This window comes from Catharus ustulatus, chromosome 5, assembly GCF_009819885.2.
Source record: "Catharus ustulatus isolate bCatUst1 chromosome 5, bCatUst1.pri.v2, whole genome shotgun sequence".
In the NCBI taxonomy this organism is placed as follows: Eukaryota; Metazoa; Chordata; class Aves; order Passeriformes; family Turdidae; genus Catharus; species Catharus ustulatus.
The window spans coordinates 28,218,035-28,232,697 of record NC_046225.1 but is presented as its reverse complement, the minus strand read 5'-3'; the positions used below and the strand labels follow the sequence as shown (position 1 = coordinate 28,232,697).

General features: G+C 46.0%; 1 protein-coding gene across 1 annotated transcript; it reads left to right on the top strand.

Annotated features, from left to right (window-relative positions):
* The first annotated feature begins 4,920 nt into the window (after positions 1-4,920).
* SPINK2 (serine peptidase inhibitor Kazal type 2) lies at positions 4,921-14,341 on the top strand. The gene is made up of 6 exons (XM_033061396.2): positions 4,921-5,110; positions 8,170-8,245; positions 8,368-9,329; positions 9,788-9,825; positions 10,299-10,408; positions 14,116-14,341. The coding sequence occupies exons 3-6, from the start codon at positions 9,287-9,289 to the stop codon at positions 14,159-14,161; spliced, it is 237 nt and encodes a 78-aa protein (XP_032917287.1). The 5' UTR covers positions 4,921-5,110; positions 8,170-8,245; positions 8,368-9,286; the 3' UTR covers positions 14,162-14,341.
* Positions 14,342-14,663: the final 322 nt, after the last annotated feature.

Sequence of the window (14,663 nt, the reverse complement as noted above, 5' to 3'; positions counted from 1 at the left end):
GGTCCCTGGGCAGTTACCACAACCAGCCCTGGGAACTGGACATAAAGGCTCAGCCAGTCATGAGTTTTGCCTTCCAAGCAAAATTATGCAATGACAATTTAGACATTTATTACCATAAGCAAATGGTTATCTCTAGCAACAGAATGATTGTGCCAAATAGCATTTCCAGTTTGTGAGCCTTCCCCACAAATGAATCAATTATCACTTCTAGCTGGGATCATTACACAGCCTTGTTCCCTTCTGCGTTGTTTGCTCAGTAATATTGCTGTCTGTCCTCATTAACTAGCAATGATTAGAAAAGGAACAACTATAATTCATATTCCAAAAGTCATCCTCCCATGTACCCATTCACTCACCATTCCTAATTAAGTTCATGAAAGATTAATTCCTTAATGGTTATGATTTGTAATGTTAATTACTTAGCTGTTTTTCCATTAAACATTCAAAGGTTTCCAGCATTACAGAGATTCCTTAATTAGCCTACGGCAAGTGTAAAAAAGATAATTCAGTAACTTGGGTAAGTTTTAAAAAAATGGAATTATTGAGTAACTTCTCTTTGTTCCTTAGGCAATTTTATCACTGCTTGGTCTTCCAGTTCATCTCCTTTCCCACTTCACACAGAATCCTTTTCCTTCAATGCTACAAATGCAAATGCATCTGCTTGGCTCATTCATCTTTCTCAGAGGATAACATAACCAAGGAGCAGGCACGACTGACTGACCACACTCTTACCCTGGGGAGAAAGTACTTTGATATGAATTTTGCCTCTCTTCAAGGTCCCTAAAGTATGCAGACCTGAAACTGAAAAGCTGCCTAGGATGTGGCTTAGATTTAGCATACCCAGGATTGTTGAGCTCAGCCTGATGCCAGCACTGAGACCCATATTTATGTTGCAATTCCAGTTAGGCTGGCAGGAGCTCCCTGCAAATTCAGCTTTATCACAGTTTCCAAGACTCCTGGTTGTGATAGGTTTTGAAGGATGCCCACAGAGGGTTTGCAATCTCAGCCTTCCTCTCTGCCCTGATGGTAGTGACTGGAATCCCCCACAAAGATTACTTTGAGAGGCACAGACAAGAGGCCAAACTCTTCTGGAAGAATAGCAGAATGTGGGACTTCTCTCCAGCCCTTCTTACCTTATTCCACATGGCTTTGCAGCCTCTGGTCACCACGTGCTCAGACTCAGAACTGGGAGTAATCCAAAAAAGTCAGAGTTGTGCTGTTAGGATATATCCATGGCCCCTTTCCAAAGCCGCTTTTAAAGGTACCCTAAACCATGTTCTGCTAACACTACCATTCCCAAAATTTCTCTAGCACAGGGCTCTGGGAGAATGTCTGTAACCCAGACTACATCAACGTGACAGGCCTGTCCCAAAGTAAAATGGCTGTTTAAGAGGTCAGAGGAATATAGCTGAGGAATGGTGTAATCTAGCCTTGGGGTCAGTTCTGCACTTCTCCATATGCTACTCACAGAAAGAAGGCTTCCCACATGCTGGATGTACCCAGGTGGGCTGCTCCACATGCCAGGTCACTCCCTGCGTTTCCTGCAGACACTCTAACCACAGTCTTAAGGGGCAACCTCAGCATTAATCACCAGCTTGCTTCCAGAGTCTGGTAGATAAGCCTGTTAATGTGCAAGGAACTAGTGGAAATTACAGTTGAAACAGGAAGCATCCCATCCTGGACCAGCACCAGAGGGTAAGGAGTTTGCACAGTTGCAACTTACCAGCAGGAAAAACTCCATGCTAAAGTAATAGCAAATACATGAGTAGGAGGCCACAGCTTCTTTGTCCTTCGCACTTAAAAACTCTGCAATTAATTCCAAGCTCTCCAGCGGTGTTATCCTGTCATTAGTTACTGCACTACACTTGGTTCCTACAATAAACTCATCTCATAGCTCCAAACCCTCCACTTGAAGCCCAAAGCAAAATTAGATCTGCTGCAAAGGGTCCCCTCTGTGTGATAAAGGAAAAAAGAAACTCACTAGTAGATTTTTCTACTATGGTCATTATCATGGGGTCAGCACCTGCAAGCAAAAGGGTCTCTAAATGTAGGAAAACTGGGATTTGCAGGATCCCACAGGAATGGTAATGTGCCCACAGGGTACTGGGCCTCAGTGTAGCACATACATCAGCACAGCACAGCAAACCTGGAGGGAGCAGAGCTTCCTCATTCTGTGACCTGGCCAGCATATACTGCAGAGGGAAAAACACAGCAGTAGTCTTGTAGTCCTCAGAACACAGCCTAGGAAATTTTTACTAACTAATTACTATCCCATACATTAATCTCTGATCAGAAATGGTAGTGAAAGCCAAAATTAATGGTAAAAAACCAATGTGGCAAATCACACACCTCCTTTTCTGCTGGAGCTCAGTGAGGTGCAAACCAGTTTCACCAAACTGTCATCTCCATGCAGGTGCTTTTATTACAGCAATGTGTGTTGTTTAAATATGAGGTGTTTGGTAATTTCTGGTACAGCCAGTTTACACTGAAGCAAAAGTCCCTTAGGACAGCCACATCAGTCTTATGAGATTTGTGGTGGCTAGAGAAGCTGACAGGTAGGAAGTTCTCCTGTAAACATCATATGCATCTGTCAAGAAGTCTCCACATCATCTGGTGACAGGGACACAAAAGGATTCGAGACAGAGATTACAGCTGAGCCATGTCCCCAGACTACCTTAGCTGATCTTTCACTTTAGATGTTTTCTGCCACTCTAAGTAAACCTTGCCCCTGTGTTTTGCTCCCAACAAGAAAAGCTGAACAACTCCTGAAGCATTTCTCTTCTCTTCTTCCTACTGTCATTATTACTTGGTGACTCACTCCTGAGTATGTCCACAACCTGCTCAGCCATTGCTGCTGGAAAGCCCTGCCAAACACAACCCTGCAGCTCAATCAAAAGAAATACCACCTATCCCCTTCCTCCCCTCGAGAACTAGCACAGGCACACTTGCGAGCAGAAGAGATCCCAGCCCTCCCAAATGGGGCTCAGAGTGAGACACAGCACAGACAGAAAAATCCTATGTGAATTAGCAGGGGAAAGAGCAAAGACAGCTAGGAATGGCCCCTTCTATCAGCTACCAGTCCTTTGTCACAGCTCCTGGAAACCTCTTGGATTGTTAGACAGGGATCTGAATGGCTGGGTGAGAAATCACATGCCCCAAACATCCTATTACCCTCATTCCTGCACAGCCCTGTCACTCCTGCAGTGCTGACAATGGATGTTGAAGCACTGAGCCTGACACAATGGGCAGTTTTACACTGAATTATAGGTGTCTCCAGCACAGCAAAGAAAAGAAGCAGTTCTGCACTGCTGATGCTGTGAGGATGAGATCACTACATTACAGTACCATATTATCCAGTGACAGCGTAAATGGACCATTGAGTGCTTCACCCTAAAAAAATGCTGCAAACGAAACCAGTCATGCAAGCAGGCAAGACAGAGCACTTACCATGTGCAAGGTTGCCACCACATGGTACAAGGACAAGCCTGAAGACTCCTTGAGCTAGAGCAGGAGAAGGGAAAACTGTCCTCACACTTCCAACCAGCCCGTGCCTCACTAACCAGCTACAGCCAGATCCTGATGTCTTAGTGGGATCAATTACTTTGGTCAGGTTCCTCTTGCACCCTTCCATGCACTCTAAGTCACTAAAATCTCTTGTGAAGAAACCACCTGAATATTGTAAAATAGAGATCCTAAGACACGTAAGATATCTGGCTATTCTCACTATGGAAAAATGTGAATTTAGCAAAATCAGTTTAACAGTGCCCCACGAACCAGAAAAGTCTGGGCTCAGCAGAGCCTGTGAGCACTGGTAGATAAAAATATACCAAAGTTTTGCAGTTCTAAACTCACATTGCTTGCAGCATGGAACTAATACAAAAGCATGACACTTCCAATAATGGCTAGGCAGCCTTGGTCTCTCATGCTGAACTACAGAGCAGTTCAGGTAACTGTGGTTCTGCTATGTTGGAGTCAGTCAGTCAAGAGCCTGCCTGAATCCTCCAGGCAAAAGCCAGAGTACAGGAATTAAGTTAAAACCCTTGAGTGGACTGAAACATGTTAAGCCACCCACACATAGAATGGAAGTTTAATTATTAGTATAAGTATCAGTAGAAGTTTAGATGTAAGTTTGTTTTAGGATAAATAAATAAATAAGCAATAATAAAGTTAGTAAGTAAGTCAGTAAGCTTCAGTGAGAGCTGCAGTGTTTTAGTAAGTAAAAGGTTTCAGATATCAAAGCAGAAGAACAAGTTCTAGTGAAGGTTGAAAACATACTATTGTTTTTAGAACAGGCGCCAGAAGCCAAATTCGAGACAGTACTTAGTCAAAACAGAACTTCAGTGAGAATATTGCTTACATTTTTTAGATAGAACAAGATAGATCATGTACGTAGTTTACACGTATCCTAGCATGTTAAGAAATTAAGATTTTCATAGGTTCAGAGAAGGTGGTTTGAATTTATGTGTTAGCTTGTTAGAAAAACCCTATAAAAGATTATGTATTGGGGAGAGCCATTGCTTTTAGCCTTTGCTATAACCTTTGCTTTTGCCTGTTGCTTTTTGCCTTTTGCCACTTCCGTGCCTGTCAGCACCCGAAAAGATAGGAGCTCCAGCAGCAACACCGGCCCTCTCTGGGACCCCCGGGGACAGCTCCTGCTTTTGTTCGGGACTTCATGCCAAACTTAGCATAGACTTTGATGTCTATGACTGTGCCTTAAAAGACTGGTGCGCTTTTACAATAAATAACCTTTTAACAACTACTAGCTGCTTTAATCATTCACAGATAACCCGGCTGTTGGGGGGGGGGGGGGGGGGGGAGGGGTTTACTCTTTCCTGGTGTAGGTTGAGAATTTTTCCCATTATCATGTTAAAAAAGCTGGCCAGAGCGGCTCGCTTAGCTTTTAATTGCTCAAGACAAAAGGGATAGGTGGGGCGTTAGTGGTGGGTTGCTTTGTCCTTCCGGAGAAGGCGGGAGGTGGGGGAGGAAGACATCCACCGGCCCGAATGAACGAAGAGGAGAGAGGTTTCTCTGCGGTGAAATCTGCCCTGCACCCTGGCACTGCTAAAGCCTCCTACTTCTGAAAACAGCGCTGAGAACCAGGACGCAAACAGTAAGCGGAGTCTTCCTTCACCCTTCTCCCACCTGGGACAGCCCTGCCGCTGCTACCTCGCCTCCCTGCTCCTGCTGCTGCCGAGACTGAGAGGGGGCCGCCCCGCCCTGCTCCCCACTGGAACCGTGTAGAGGAGAAAAGTGTCTGTGACTGGAAAAGGGACTGAGACTGAGTTTTGTTATGTTTTATCACTGATTTTCTGTAGGAGTGATGGTGGGCAGGACGATCAGGACAGACAGAGAGATTTTTAAAGCCAGGTTTTGGAACTTGTGGTTTATTGCAAAGGGCGTGGGTGAAAGGGCTCTGCTTGGAGCTGTCAGTTGCAGCTTGGAACAGGGCTGTAAGAGAGTAAGGGGTGATAGAGCAAGGGGTAAGAGAGAGAGCGAGGTTCTCTTTACAATATAATAAATCTTCTGTGTTGAATATTTTAATTTTTGCTAACTAATTTAATACAAGATACAAATCTTATAGCATTTACATGGACCCTATAAGAATCATTACATTACCATACTGTGTTACACTTTAAACCCTAAAAACTACTCTTTGGACCCCTTCTGCTAAGGTAGTAGGGTCTGCTCTGACCCTTGGACCTGTCCGCAAGCAGAAGGAATTGTTCAATCAAGAAGGGATTACAGTAGTTTCACGAATACAAGCCGCACGGATTATAAGCCGCACCCCCAGTGCCTCGACAATGTTGCTGTCTTTGTCAATAGATAAGCCGCACCCCGAATATTAGCCGCACTTTCGTTCGCGAGAATCCGTGCGCAGCTTTCACAAATTGGCCAATTAGTAACAGGATCGCGGCATAGCGGGCTTTACTGGCTCGGGGCGGGGCCAGGCAGGCTCGGCCCGCTCATGGTTGCCGACGGGGCCGGGTGGCCCAGCTTAGCGCCACGGCTCGGCGGGGCTGGCCGGGTGGTGCTGCCGCCGCCGCCGGGCTCGCTGGCCCCCCTCTCCCGTCAGCACCGCCCCGCTGCCGCGTTCGCTCGCCCGGCTGGCAGGGCTGCCGCCGCTGCTGCCAGGCTCACCGGCCACCCCGCGCCGCGCCTCGCGAGCGCCGCTTTCGCTCGCGCCGCGCCTCGCTCGCACCGCGCCGCGCTCGCCCCGCGCCGCTTTCGCGAGCGCCGCTTTCGCGAGCGCCGCGCCTCGCTCGCCCCGCGCCGCTTTCGCGAGCGCCGCTTTCGCGAGCGCCGTGCCTCGCTTGCCCTGCGCCGCGCCTCGCGAGCGCCGCTTTCGCGAGCGCCGCGCCTCGCTCGCCCCGCGCCGCGCCTCGCGAGCGCCGCTTTCGCGAGCGCCGCGCCTCGCTCGCCCCGCGCCGCTTTCGCGAGCGCCGCTTTCGCGAGCGCCGCGTTCGCTCGCGCCGCGCCGCGTTCGCTCGCCCCGCCGGCAGGGCTGCCGCCGCCGCCAGGCTCGCCGGCCGCCCCCTCCCGTCTGCACCGCCGCCGCGTTTCCTCGCCCTGACCGGCACTGCAGGCCCCCGCACCGCCGGGCTCCCCCACGCTGCTGGCCCCGATTCTGCTGGGCTTCCCCCGCTGCCAGGCAGCCCTACCCGCCGGCCTTCCTGCTTCTGCCATGCTCCCCTGCACTGCTAGCCCCAGTTCTTCCAGGCTCCCCCGCCCTGCTGGCTCAGGCTCTGCCGCCCCCCTGCCCCGCCCTGCTGGCTCAGACTCTGCCGCTCGCCCCCCACACTGCTGGCCCCGCCTCTGCCAGGCTTTCCCACCTCTGCCGGGGCCGGCCGGGCTCCAGCTTGACTTGGGGCTGCCGCGGGCTCTCACTTCCGTGTTGGCAGCTTTTAGAATTTTGTTAATGTATTAGCCGCCCCGGAATATTGGCCGCATTTGCGGGTTTCCACCAAAATTTTGGTCAAATTGGTGCGGCTTGTATTCGTGAAATTACTGTACTTTCAGCTGGCCATACTATTGTTTTCTAGTTATTTAGTAACTAAGGTTTGGTATCTCAAAGATGGCTTTCATTTCAATCTCACTTATAGTTTCCATATTCTCAAAATCTTTTGCCAGGAAATCATATTTATAAGTTTTTTCTGTTTCATCCTCCGCAACAATTTTCGTCCTCTACTCCACTCTCACAAGACCCTACCTGGAGTTGGTCACAATCAGTGCCAATCTTTGCAGCAGGTACATCTCAGAATGAGCTGACTAGCACTTACTGGAGCAGCAGCAAGGCCATGGAACACCAGAAGAGTTTGACTGAAGTTCAAATAAATTCTAGCGTCCAAGCACAGAGGGTTATTCCACTAAGCCTAAAGCAGAAACAAACCTTCTCTGTAGGGATATAACTTCTAATTTTGCATTGTTTCCTGTAGCCTACATGCAAGGTTCATTATTATCTTCCATGTTTGTAATTCAGCTATCTGATTTTAACAAGAAGAGAACTTCTAGGAGATATGCAAATAATTCTGCAATTTCCTTTTCCAATGACTCAGCATTCATATCAGGAATGTGTTAACAGAATACAAAAGTTATTAAAAAGCTCTCTGCATAATTATACTCTTCCTTGCCTCCAGTTCTTAAAAATTTATGAAAGAAAATTAATTTCTTGTAACAGACACTCAAATCTTGACAGAAGAAAAATTTTGTAAGTTGTCTTTTCTTCTGTTTAAAATCTCATTTCTACAATTTTCCCTTCTTTAAAGACTTGTCTCTAAAATTTTACTTAAATAAGGCAAAATGAAATACTCTCAGTAGTAAACTATAAGTGAAACAAAATTCTTTGAGAATTGAGGAGACTGACACCAGTTTCAAATATGACTGTCACATTGAGAGTCATTAGAGCACCTTCATTTTACTTTTCCCTATTTTTTCTAGGATAGAACACATGGCTGTGACTGAGTTCATATTACTGTCACATAAAGGCAACTGAAGTGATGTTTGCCCAAATGGTCCCATTCATGCCATTTATTTGGGATCAAGTGCAACACACCAATGATCATGGAATTAAGTATGCTGGAAAATATAGCAGTGTAGAGAACATTTTTTAGGGGGCAGCTATTCTCTTAGGAGACTTGATGACAGTACAGACCTTTAATGCTTGTTTTGCAGGAGTCGTTCAGGACAAAGCTGGTCTGGTGGAACAGCAGGTGGAACAGCGAGCTCTTATTTGGTTCATGTTGTTCAGGTTTGTGGTTGTTTTTTTTTTTTTTTTTTTTTGAGCAAGAGCTTTGCTTTTAACTGTTTAGAGGAACTTACAAGATTCACAACCTGAGAGACAACTTCTACTCTTAGTTTTGCTTTCTTCAGCTGGCACCCTTCCCTTTGAAAAATCACACCTTCGAGAAACAAGGAAACCCACCCCAGCATAACGCTGGGGCCTTTGCATGAAACATGCCTTGTGTTGGGTAGTAATCACAAAGGTGTGCACTGAATGAAAATCTGAAACTGCAATCAGTTTGCAGAGGTTACCTGGAGGAATAAGAACATATTAAGTAGATAATAAAATAACTTCGCTATGATGCCATAGGGAGGGCAAACTGTCAGAAAGAAAAAAAAAACCATACTTGAAAGGACTCAGAGGCTGATTCACAGACAGGAAAGGTATGTGTGATGCCTGTATGTACCTGTGAACATATCAAAACACTTGACAGGTCTAACCCCAGCTTATGCACAAAAGCACAGGTCATTTTACAAGAAGTTCATACCCTACTTTTTAGGAAACTGCATAAAAGCATTTGCAAAGCCAGACCCTGTGCAAAGCCAACCACTCTTATCGGTACTGTGTGCATATTTCCAACCTCCCTGCACTGCCTAAGGTACTCTGCAATCAAAGCACAACTCTAAAGAGCTGAAGACAACTGGGGAAGCCTAGTGGAACGCTGAAATCACAGCCTGCGCCCCCCCCTCCCCCAACAACTGTGCTGCCCACCTCCGCAGCTCTGACGGGAAAGTTTTCCATCCCCGTGAACGTGTTCCTTGGGGAGGTTCTTGCAGTGCTCAACCCCGCGTTCCTGCAGTGCTCAACCCCGCATCCCTGCCGTAGCATCCCAGTCGTGAACGTCCCCCGCGGCCGCCCCGCGCCCCGCCTCGTACCTGTTCAGCCTCGCGCCACCCCCGTTCGGCCCCGTGCCACCTCCGTTGGCTCCCGTGCTGCGCGGCCGTTGCGCCCTGAGCCGCCCCCGCCGCCGCCCCGCTGCTCAGTTCACGTCGCTGCTCAGTTCACGACATGGCGCGGCCGCTGGCACTGCTGGTGCTCGTCCTCCTCGCCGGTACCGCGCGCACCGCGCCGGGGCACTGGAAGTCGGGGGAGGGGAGCCGGTGCCGGGGAAGTGGGAGACGGGCTGGTAGCGTACCCCGGCCAGTTCCGTCCCAGAGAAGGGGAAACCTAAAGCGGTGTCATGCCCCGACTGATTCAGCGGCGCAGCGGCGGAATCTTAGCCAGGGGTGGGCACCAGCAATCCAGAGGCAGAGCGGGGAGCCGGCACAGGATGGTCCCGGACGGCAGCTGGTCGGGCCGGGACCAGGACAGCGGCTGGTCCTGGGGGGCCCGGGACCAGAATGGGACAGCAGCTGATCGGGGAATGCCGGGATCGGACAGCGGCTGGTCAAGGTGTCCCGGGAGCGGACAGAGACTGGTCAGAGGGTGCCGGTAACAGCCAGGGTGGGTCTCGCGGAGGTCGGGGAGATTGCGGGACCAGGCGCCGTTAATGCTGCTCACTCTTCACAGGGCTCCTCTCGTGTCCCGGTGCCATGGCCCGCTACGCGGTGAGTGCCGCGTGCCCCACTGCCCTCCCTGCCTCCAGCCAGGCCTCCCCTTCCCCAGAACCGGGGGTCCTACGCTGGCGGTCTGCGCCTGCCCTGGCTCCGGAGTCCCGGCGCTGAGCAGGGGTCTCTCCCACAGCTGAGGGGCCCGTGAGGCTGCTGACTCCGTAGCACAGAAGCCCTAGTGATGCCCACCTCTTACCATTTCCGTCTGCATTGCCCTTCATGGGGACTTGCTGTCCCCACTGTGGGGCACAAATATGTTCTGACACCACAACTAAGCTGTGCCTGGCAACAGGAGCCAAGCCTCAAGTGATGGATTCCCATAAGAACATGAAAATGTTAAGAACATGAAAACTTCAAAATGGGCCACCTCCCATTGGACACCTTTTTTCTGTGTATGCCAGGATTCTTCAGAAGCTGAGTAGAAACCTGTTTCAAATGGTGTAACTGGCTTTTGTACCTCTCTTCCCCAGCCTGACTGCGCCAAGTATGGGAAGTATGCGTGTCCAAGGGACTACCATCCAGTCTGTGGCACTGATGGAGAGACCTATGGAAACGAGTGTGTGCTCTGCCTTGCTAACAGGTGGTAAATTCTGTTCTTCTCTCCCTATATGCAAGCAGAACATTCACCCTGACATTCCAGATAACTGATAGCTAATTTACTGGCTTTGGATCATTTGCACTGTTGCACTGCAGTTTCAGCAGTGAATCCCTTGCAGCAGGTTTTATCATGAAACCTGTAAATGGGTCAGCTGGATATACTGAATATTTGTATTAGTAATTCCTGAGTAGGAGCATTCATGCAATGCCATACTACCAATAAATATTATGCCAGACCCTTCCACACTTTCCATCAAAAAATATGAAAGATCCCACCCAAAATGCAGCTTTACTTATAAAATGCGTAAGATCCAATCTCCTGTACTTCCTTTCACAAAGAAGAGTAAGGATGGTAAATGTTAGGAGAAAATACTATTTTGCCATCTGTTTGTCTAAAAATCAAGAAAAAGACTGCCTGATATTTGAGAGGGGATATTTTATTCTTTAATAATGTAAATTTTTTTTAAATTTGAAAACAGATAATCAGTATCTAATGAGCTTTATTACTCCCCATTACAATTGATTGGAAACATTATGGAACAGTCTCTCAGTACAAACTGTGAGGAACTGTTGTGAATAGAATTTTGATGGTAAAAGACAATTCATATTAATGAAATAAAAAATCTGTTTCCATCAGAAGGCATAAGTGAGAGCAGCAGAATAGCAGTGAGGGGAACTTAACAAAATTGCAAACAGATCTCAAGAAAGGGAAGGTTGATATGTGTTTCTGACTTTGGGGCAGAGAAAAGATTAATTCTGACCAGACAATCTACAAAATTCTAATGACCAAGATAAAAGGAACATAGGCCAAGATAAGGAAAGTGACAAAGTTATCAAAGGACACTCAAGGTAATATTGTAAAGAAAGTGCTGAAGTGTGTCAAGCAAATCTGCAGAATTTGGTAACACTTTCACCAGAGCACAGCACTAACAACCCAAGTAAGCAACAAATTGGAAAGAGAATTGGTAAACCTACAGTTAGCAAAGAAAAAAGTATTCAAAATTCACACACAGTAGAATCTGCTAAAAGGGAAGAAGTTCTGGCATATTACGTATTTGGAGCCTACCTGTCTTTCCTGCCTCGAGTGATGTTGCAGTAAGTTATTAAGTGATTGGCTTTCTACCTAGCCAGAGGTAAAGAGGAATATAAGCAAAACTGATACAGATTTGTCAGAAATAATCCAATCATATCTATGAGATTTAGTTTTTTGGCACGAAACTGACCAAACAGAGTAGGAGGAAATAGAAGTATTGGTGTATGACTTTAATAAGGGAGTTTAAATTACCTTCACTTGACATTCACATAACCAGACAAATAGTTATTCAGCTGAAATTGTTAAATTATGAAGTCACAGAAGTTTGAAATGCTATGGTTCAAAAGCAGTGACCAGCATTTTACATTTGAAAGAGCTATTATGTTTTATGTAATAAAAATTGCAAAATAGCATGGATATGGTGATCTGTATAGGATATTATAAAAATTTCCAGGGATCTGGAGAAGTGGAGTGAAATCAGTACAGTAAAACACAAAGAGAAATGCTGAGTTATCATCCATAGAGAGTGAAAATCTATATTGTGGGGATACAGACAGGAGAGCGTGTCCCGATACGTGTCCCGTATCTTTGATCCTTTCAGAGCAGAAGGATGGGCTTTGAGATCCAGCCTTACATTTCTAGGATGCTTCATTTTTTTAGGTATGATCGAGTTTCAGATGGATGCATGGCAGATTCCTAAATACAGCATTGCAGATAGAACAAAGGGTTCTCCAGGCAAATCTGATACTTATTTCAATTCCTTAAGTAATTAGTGATGAGCCTTATGTCTTTTTAGTATAAGATGTAAAAGTACGTTTTGTGTGACATATGGGATTAGATCCAATTATACACACAAGATAGAATTTTAACCATCTTTTTTGGTGTCTTCTTACATGCTCATAAACATGTATTTTGGTCTGGAGGGACACAGGGTGGTCAGATACTCTCCTGATGGTTTTTCTTTATATTTCATAGTTGGCATATTTGGGGACCTTCTAGTTCAGTGTGGAGTTGTTCTGAAGTGTTTGACTTGGCACAAATACAACACAGATAAAACATTTTGCTTTATTAGAGGAATTTCAGCTTTGAAAAACAGTCCACAGTCATAAGCAATGGTCATTCCACTCCAGGTAATCTAAGGTACAGTCTGTCACACTTCTTAGGAGGACAGAACAAAGATTTTTCTGCCCTATTTAGCAAGTTGCATGACCAGTTACTGAAATAGTGTAATGTGGTGATATAGAAACCGATATAAGGACACATCATGTACTAAATTACAAAACAGTCACTTCTCAATTAATTTGGAGTGATTCTCAATGGCCAACTTGCAGGTTTGTTCTTGCTCATATTTAACCCCACGAAGGGACTTTTTAGAGGGAGTTGTACTTCCTGATGGCCAAGACAGTACTGTCCATGAGCTCTTTTAGCCAAGAAAGACTGTGTGTGGGCACCTGGAGAGCCCTGTGTGAATCAAGTGCTGCAGAAGAGGTTGCTGCAGTTGATCCATGATAACATGAGACACCTGGAGCAAAGGTGCAGCACAAACCCTCCCTATCCTGGCTCTGCAGTGAAACTCCTTAACTGTAAGACCAAAGTTGGTTTTCTACCTACTTTTTTTTTTAAAAAAAAAAAAGCTTAGATTTAATCTATTCTTAAGTGAGTGCTCAAATGCAAATTTCAGGTCTCTTCCACACTCAATGTCTAGTAGCAATGACATCTGATCTTAGTTTAAACCTAGTCCGACAGCAGCATGCACTCTTTAGAAATAGATGCAGCATCTTGAGCTGTCTCTGCAGGGTTTAGCATAAGGGCTATCCTTCAGCCAGAACTTCTCCTTACATCCTTACCAGTGTTTTACATCCTCTGGCCTTGATTTTGCCCATTTGATCTGCTCCACTACCTTCTGGTTAAAAGATCCCTGATAAAACTATTAGTGCCTGCTTTTGGGTAAACATAAGTCTCTTGAATTTCATGAAGAGCAAACCAGCTTGATTCTATTAAGATAAGGAAACAAACTGATGATTTGGGACAATTTGCATTCTATTACTTTCTTTGTCTGGCTGCACTTGCCTGGTAAATTGAGATTTGTAAATGGAGCATCCCAAAATACTGTGTATAGGACTTGCAGAAAAACCAACCCAATGTCTCCCAGCTAAGGGGTACATGGCTGAAATTTTCTTAAGGAAGATTCTAGCATTCAGCGAACCACATATTCAAACTTTAGTGAAGCCTCAGATGCAGAAGTGCATCAGGATTTGCAGCCTTCCCACTGAATTCCCCTGTGAAAGAGGGAAATAGTGTAAGCATTAGAACTAGTTCACACCTCAGAGACTCAAAGTTTAACTCGAAGTTGTGCTTTGTAATGGACATGTTAATCCTCATAGTGCAATTTTCAGATTTGATGCAGTTCTCAGATTTGCAGGTGGTTTTATCAGGTTTTTATAGGTAACAAAGTCTGTGGTAAGTTATTCTGTATGTGATTCATACATTTCTGCATCATGGTTACTTTGTGGTAATGCTTAGAGTATGTAATGCAATTAATGCATCATGACATTTAATTGAACACATAGAAAGACATGAGAGATTCCACTTTATGAAATGTGTCTGTAAAATTTAAGTATTATTCCTCTTCTAATATCATTTTCTTCTGTTTGCAGTGAAGATCACACGAATATAGAAATTCTCCGAAGTGGACATTGCTGATAGGACAGTTGGCCACTTTTCAAGAAAATAAGAGGGTCACAGACAATCCAAATGGAAACAATGCCTTAAGTGTATCTTCTGTGTAGCCTGTCTTAATAAACAAGCTTGCATATTTAAAGTATGTTTACTGTATTAAAACCAGTGATTGTAAACATATCTGTGGTACAGTTGTAACCTGAACCCTGATTTGTTTTCTTACTAAAGATGGATCATAAGAAAGAGATGTTCTGACTCTATACCAGTAGGTGAGTTGTCCAGAGAAGGGATTGAGTGCACCAAGGAAGGAAGTGAATTGGTACCAAGTGCCACTCCCACAGCCCCGCCTGGGATCAAGGAGACCCCAGCATCTCTATCAAAGGCAGTGTTCTTGGGTTCTGGGAGATTTTGAGCCCACAGGTGCCAGCGACCCCTGGAGAGCCACTGGAGGGACTTTCTGTGGTGACTACCAAATTGGTGATGGCCACCTGACACATACCAAGCCTCTGCCCCTGGCTCCTTACCT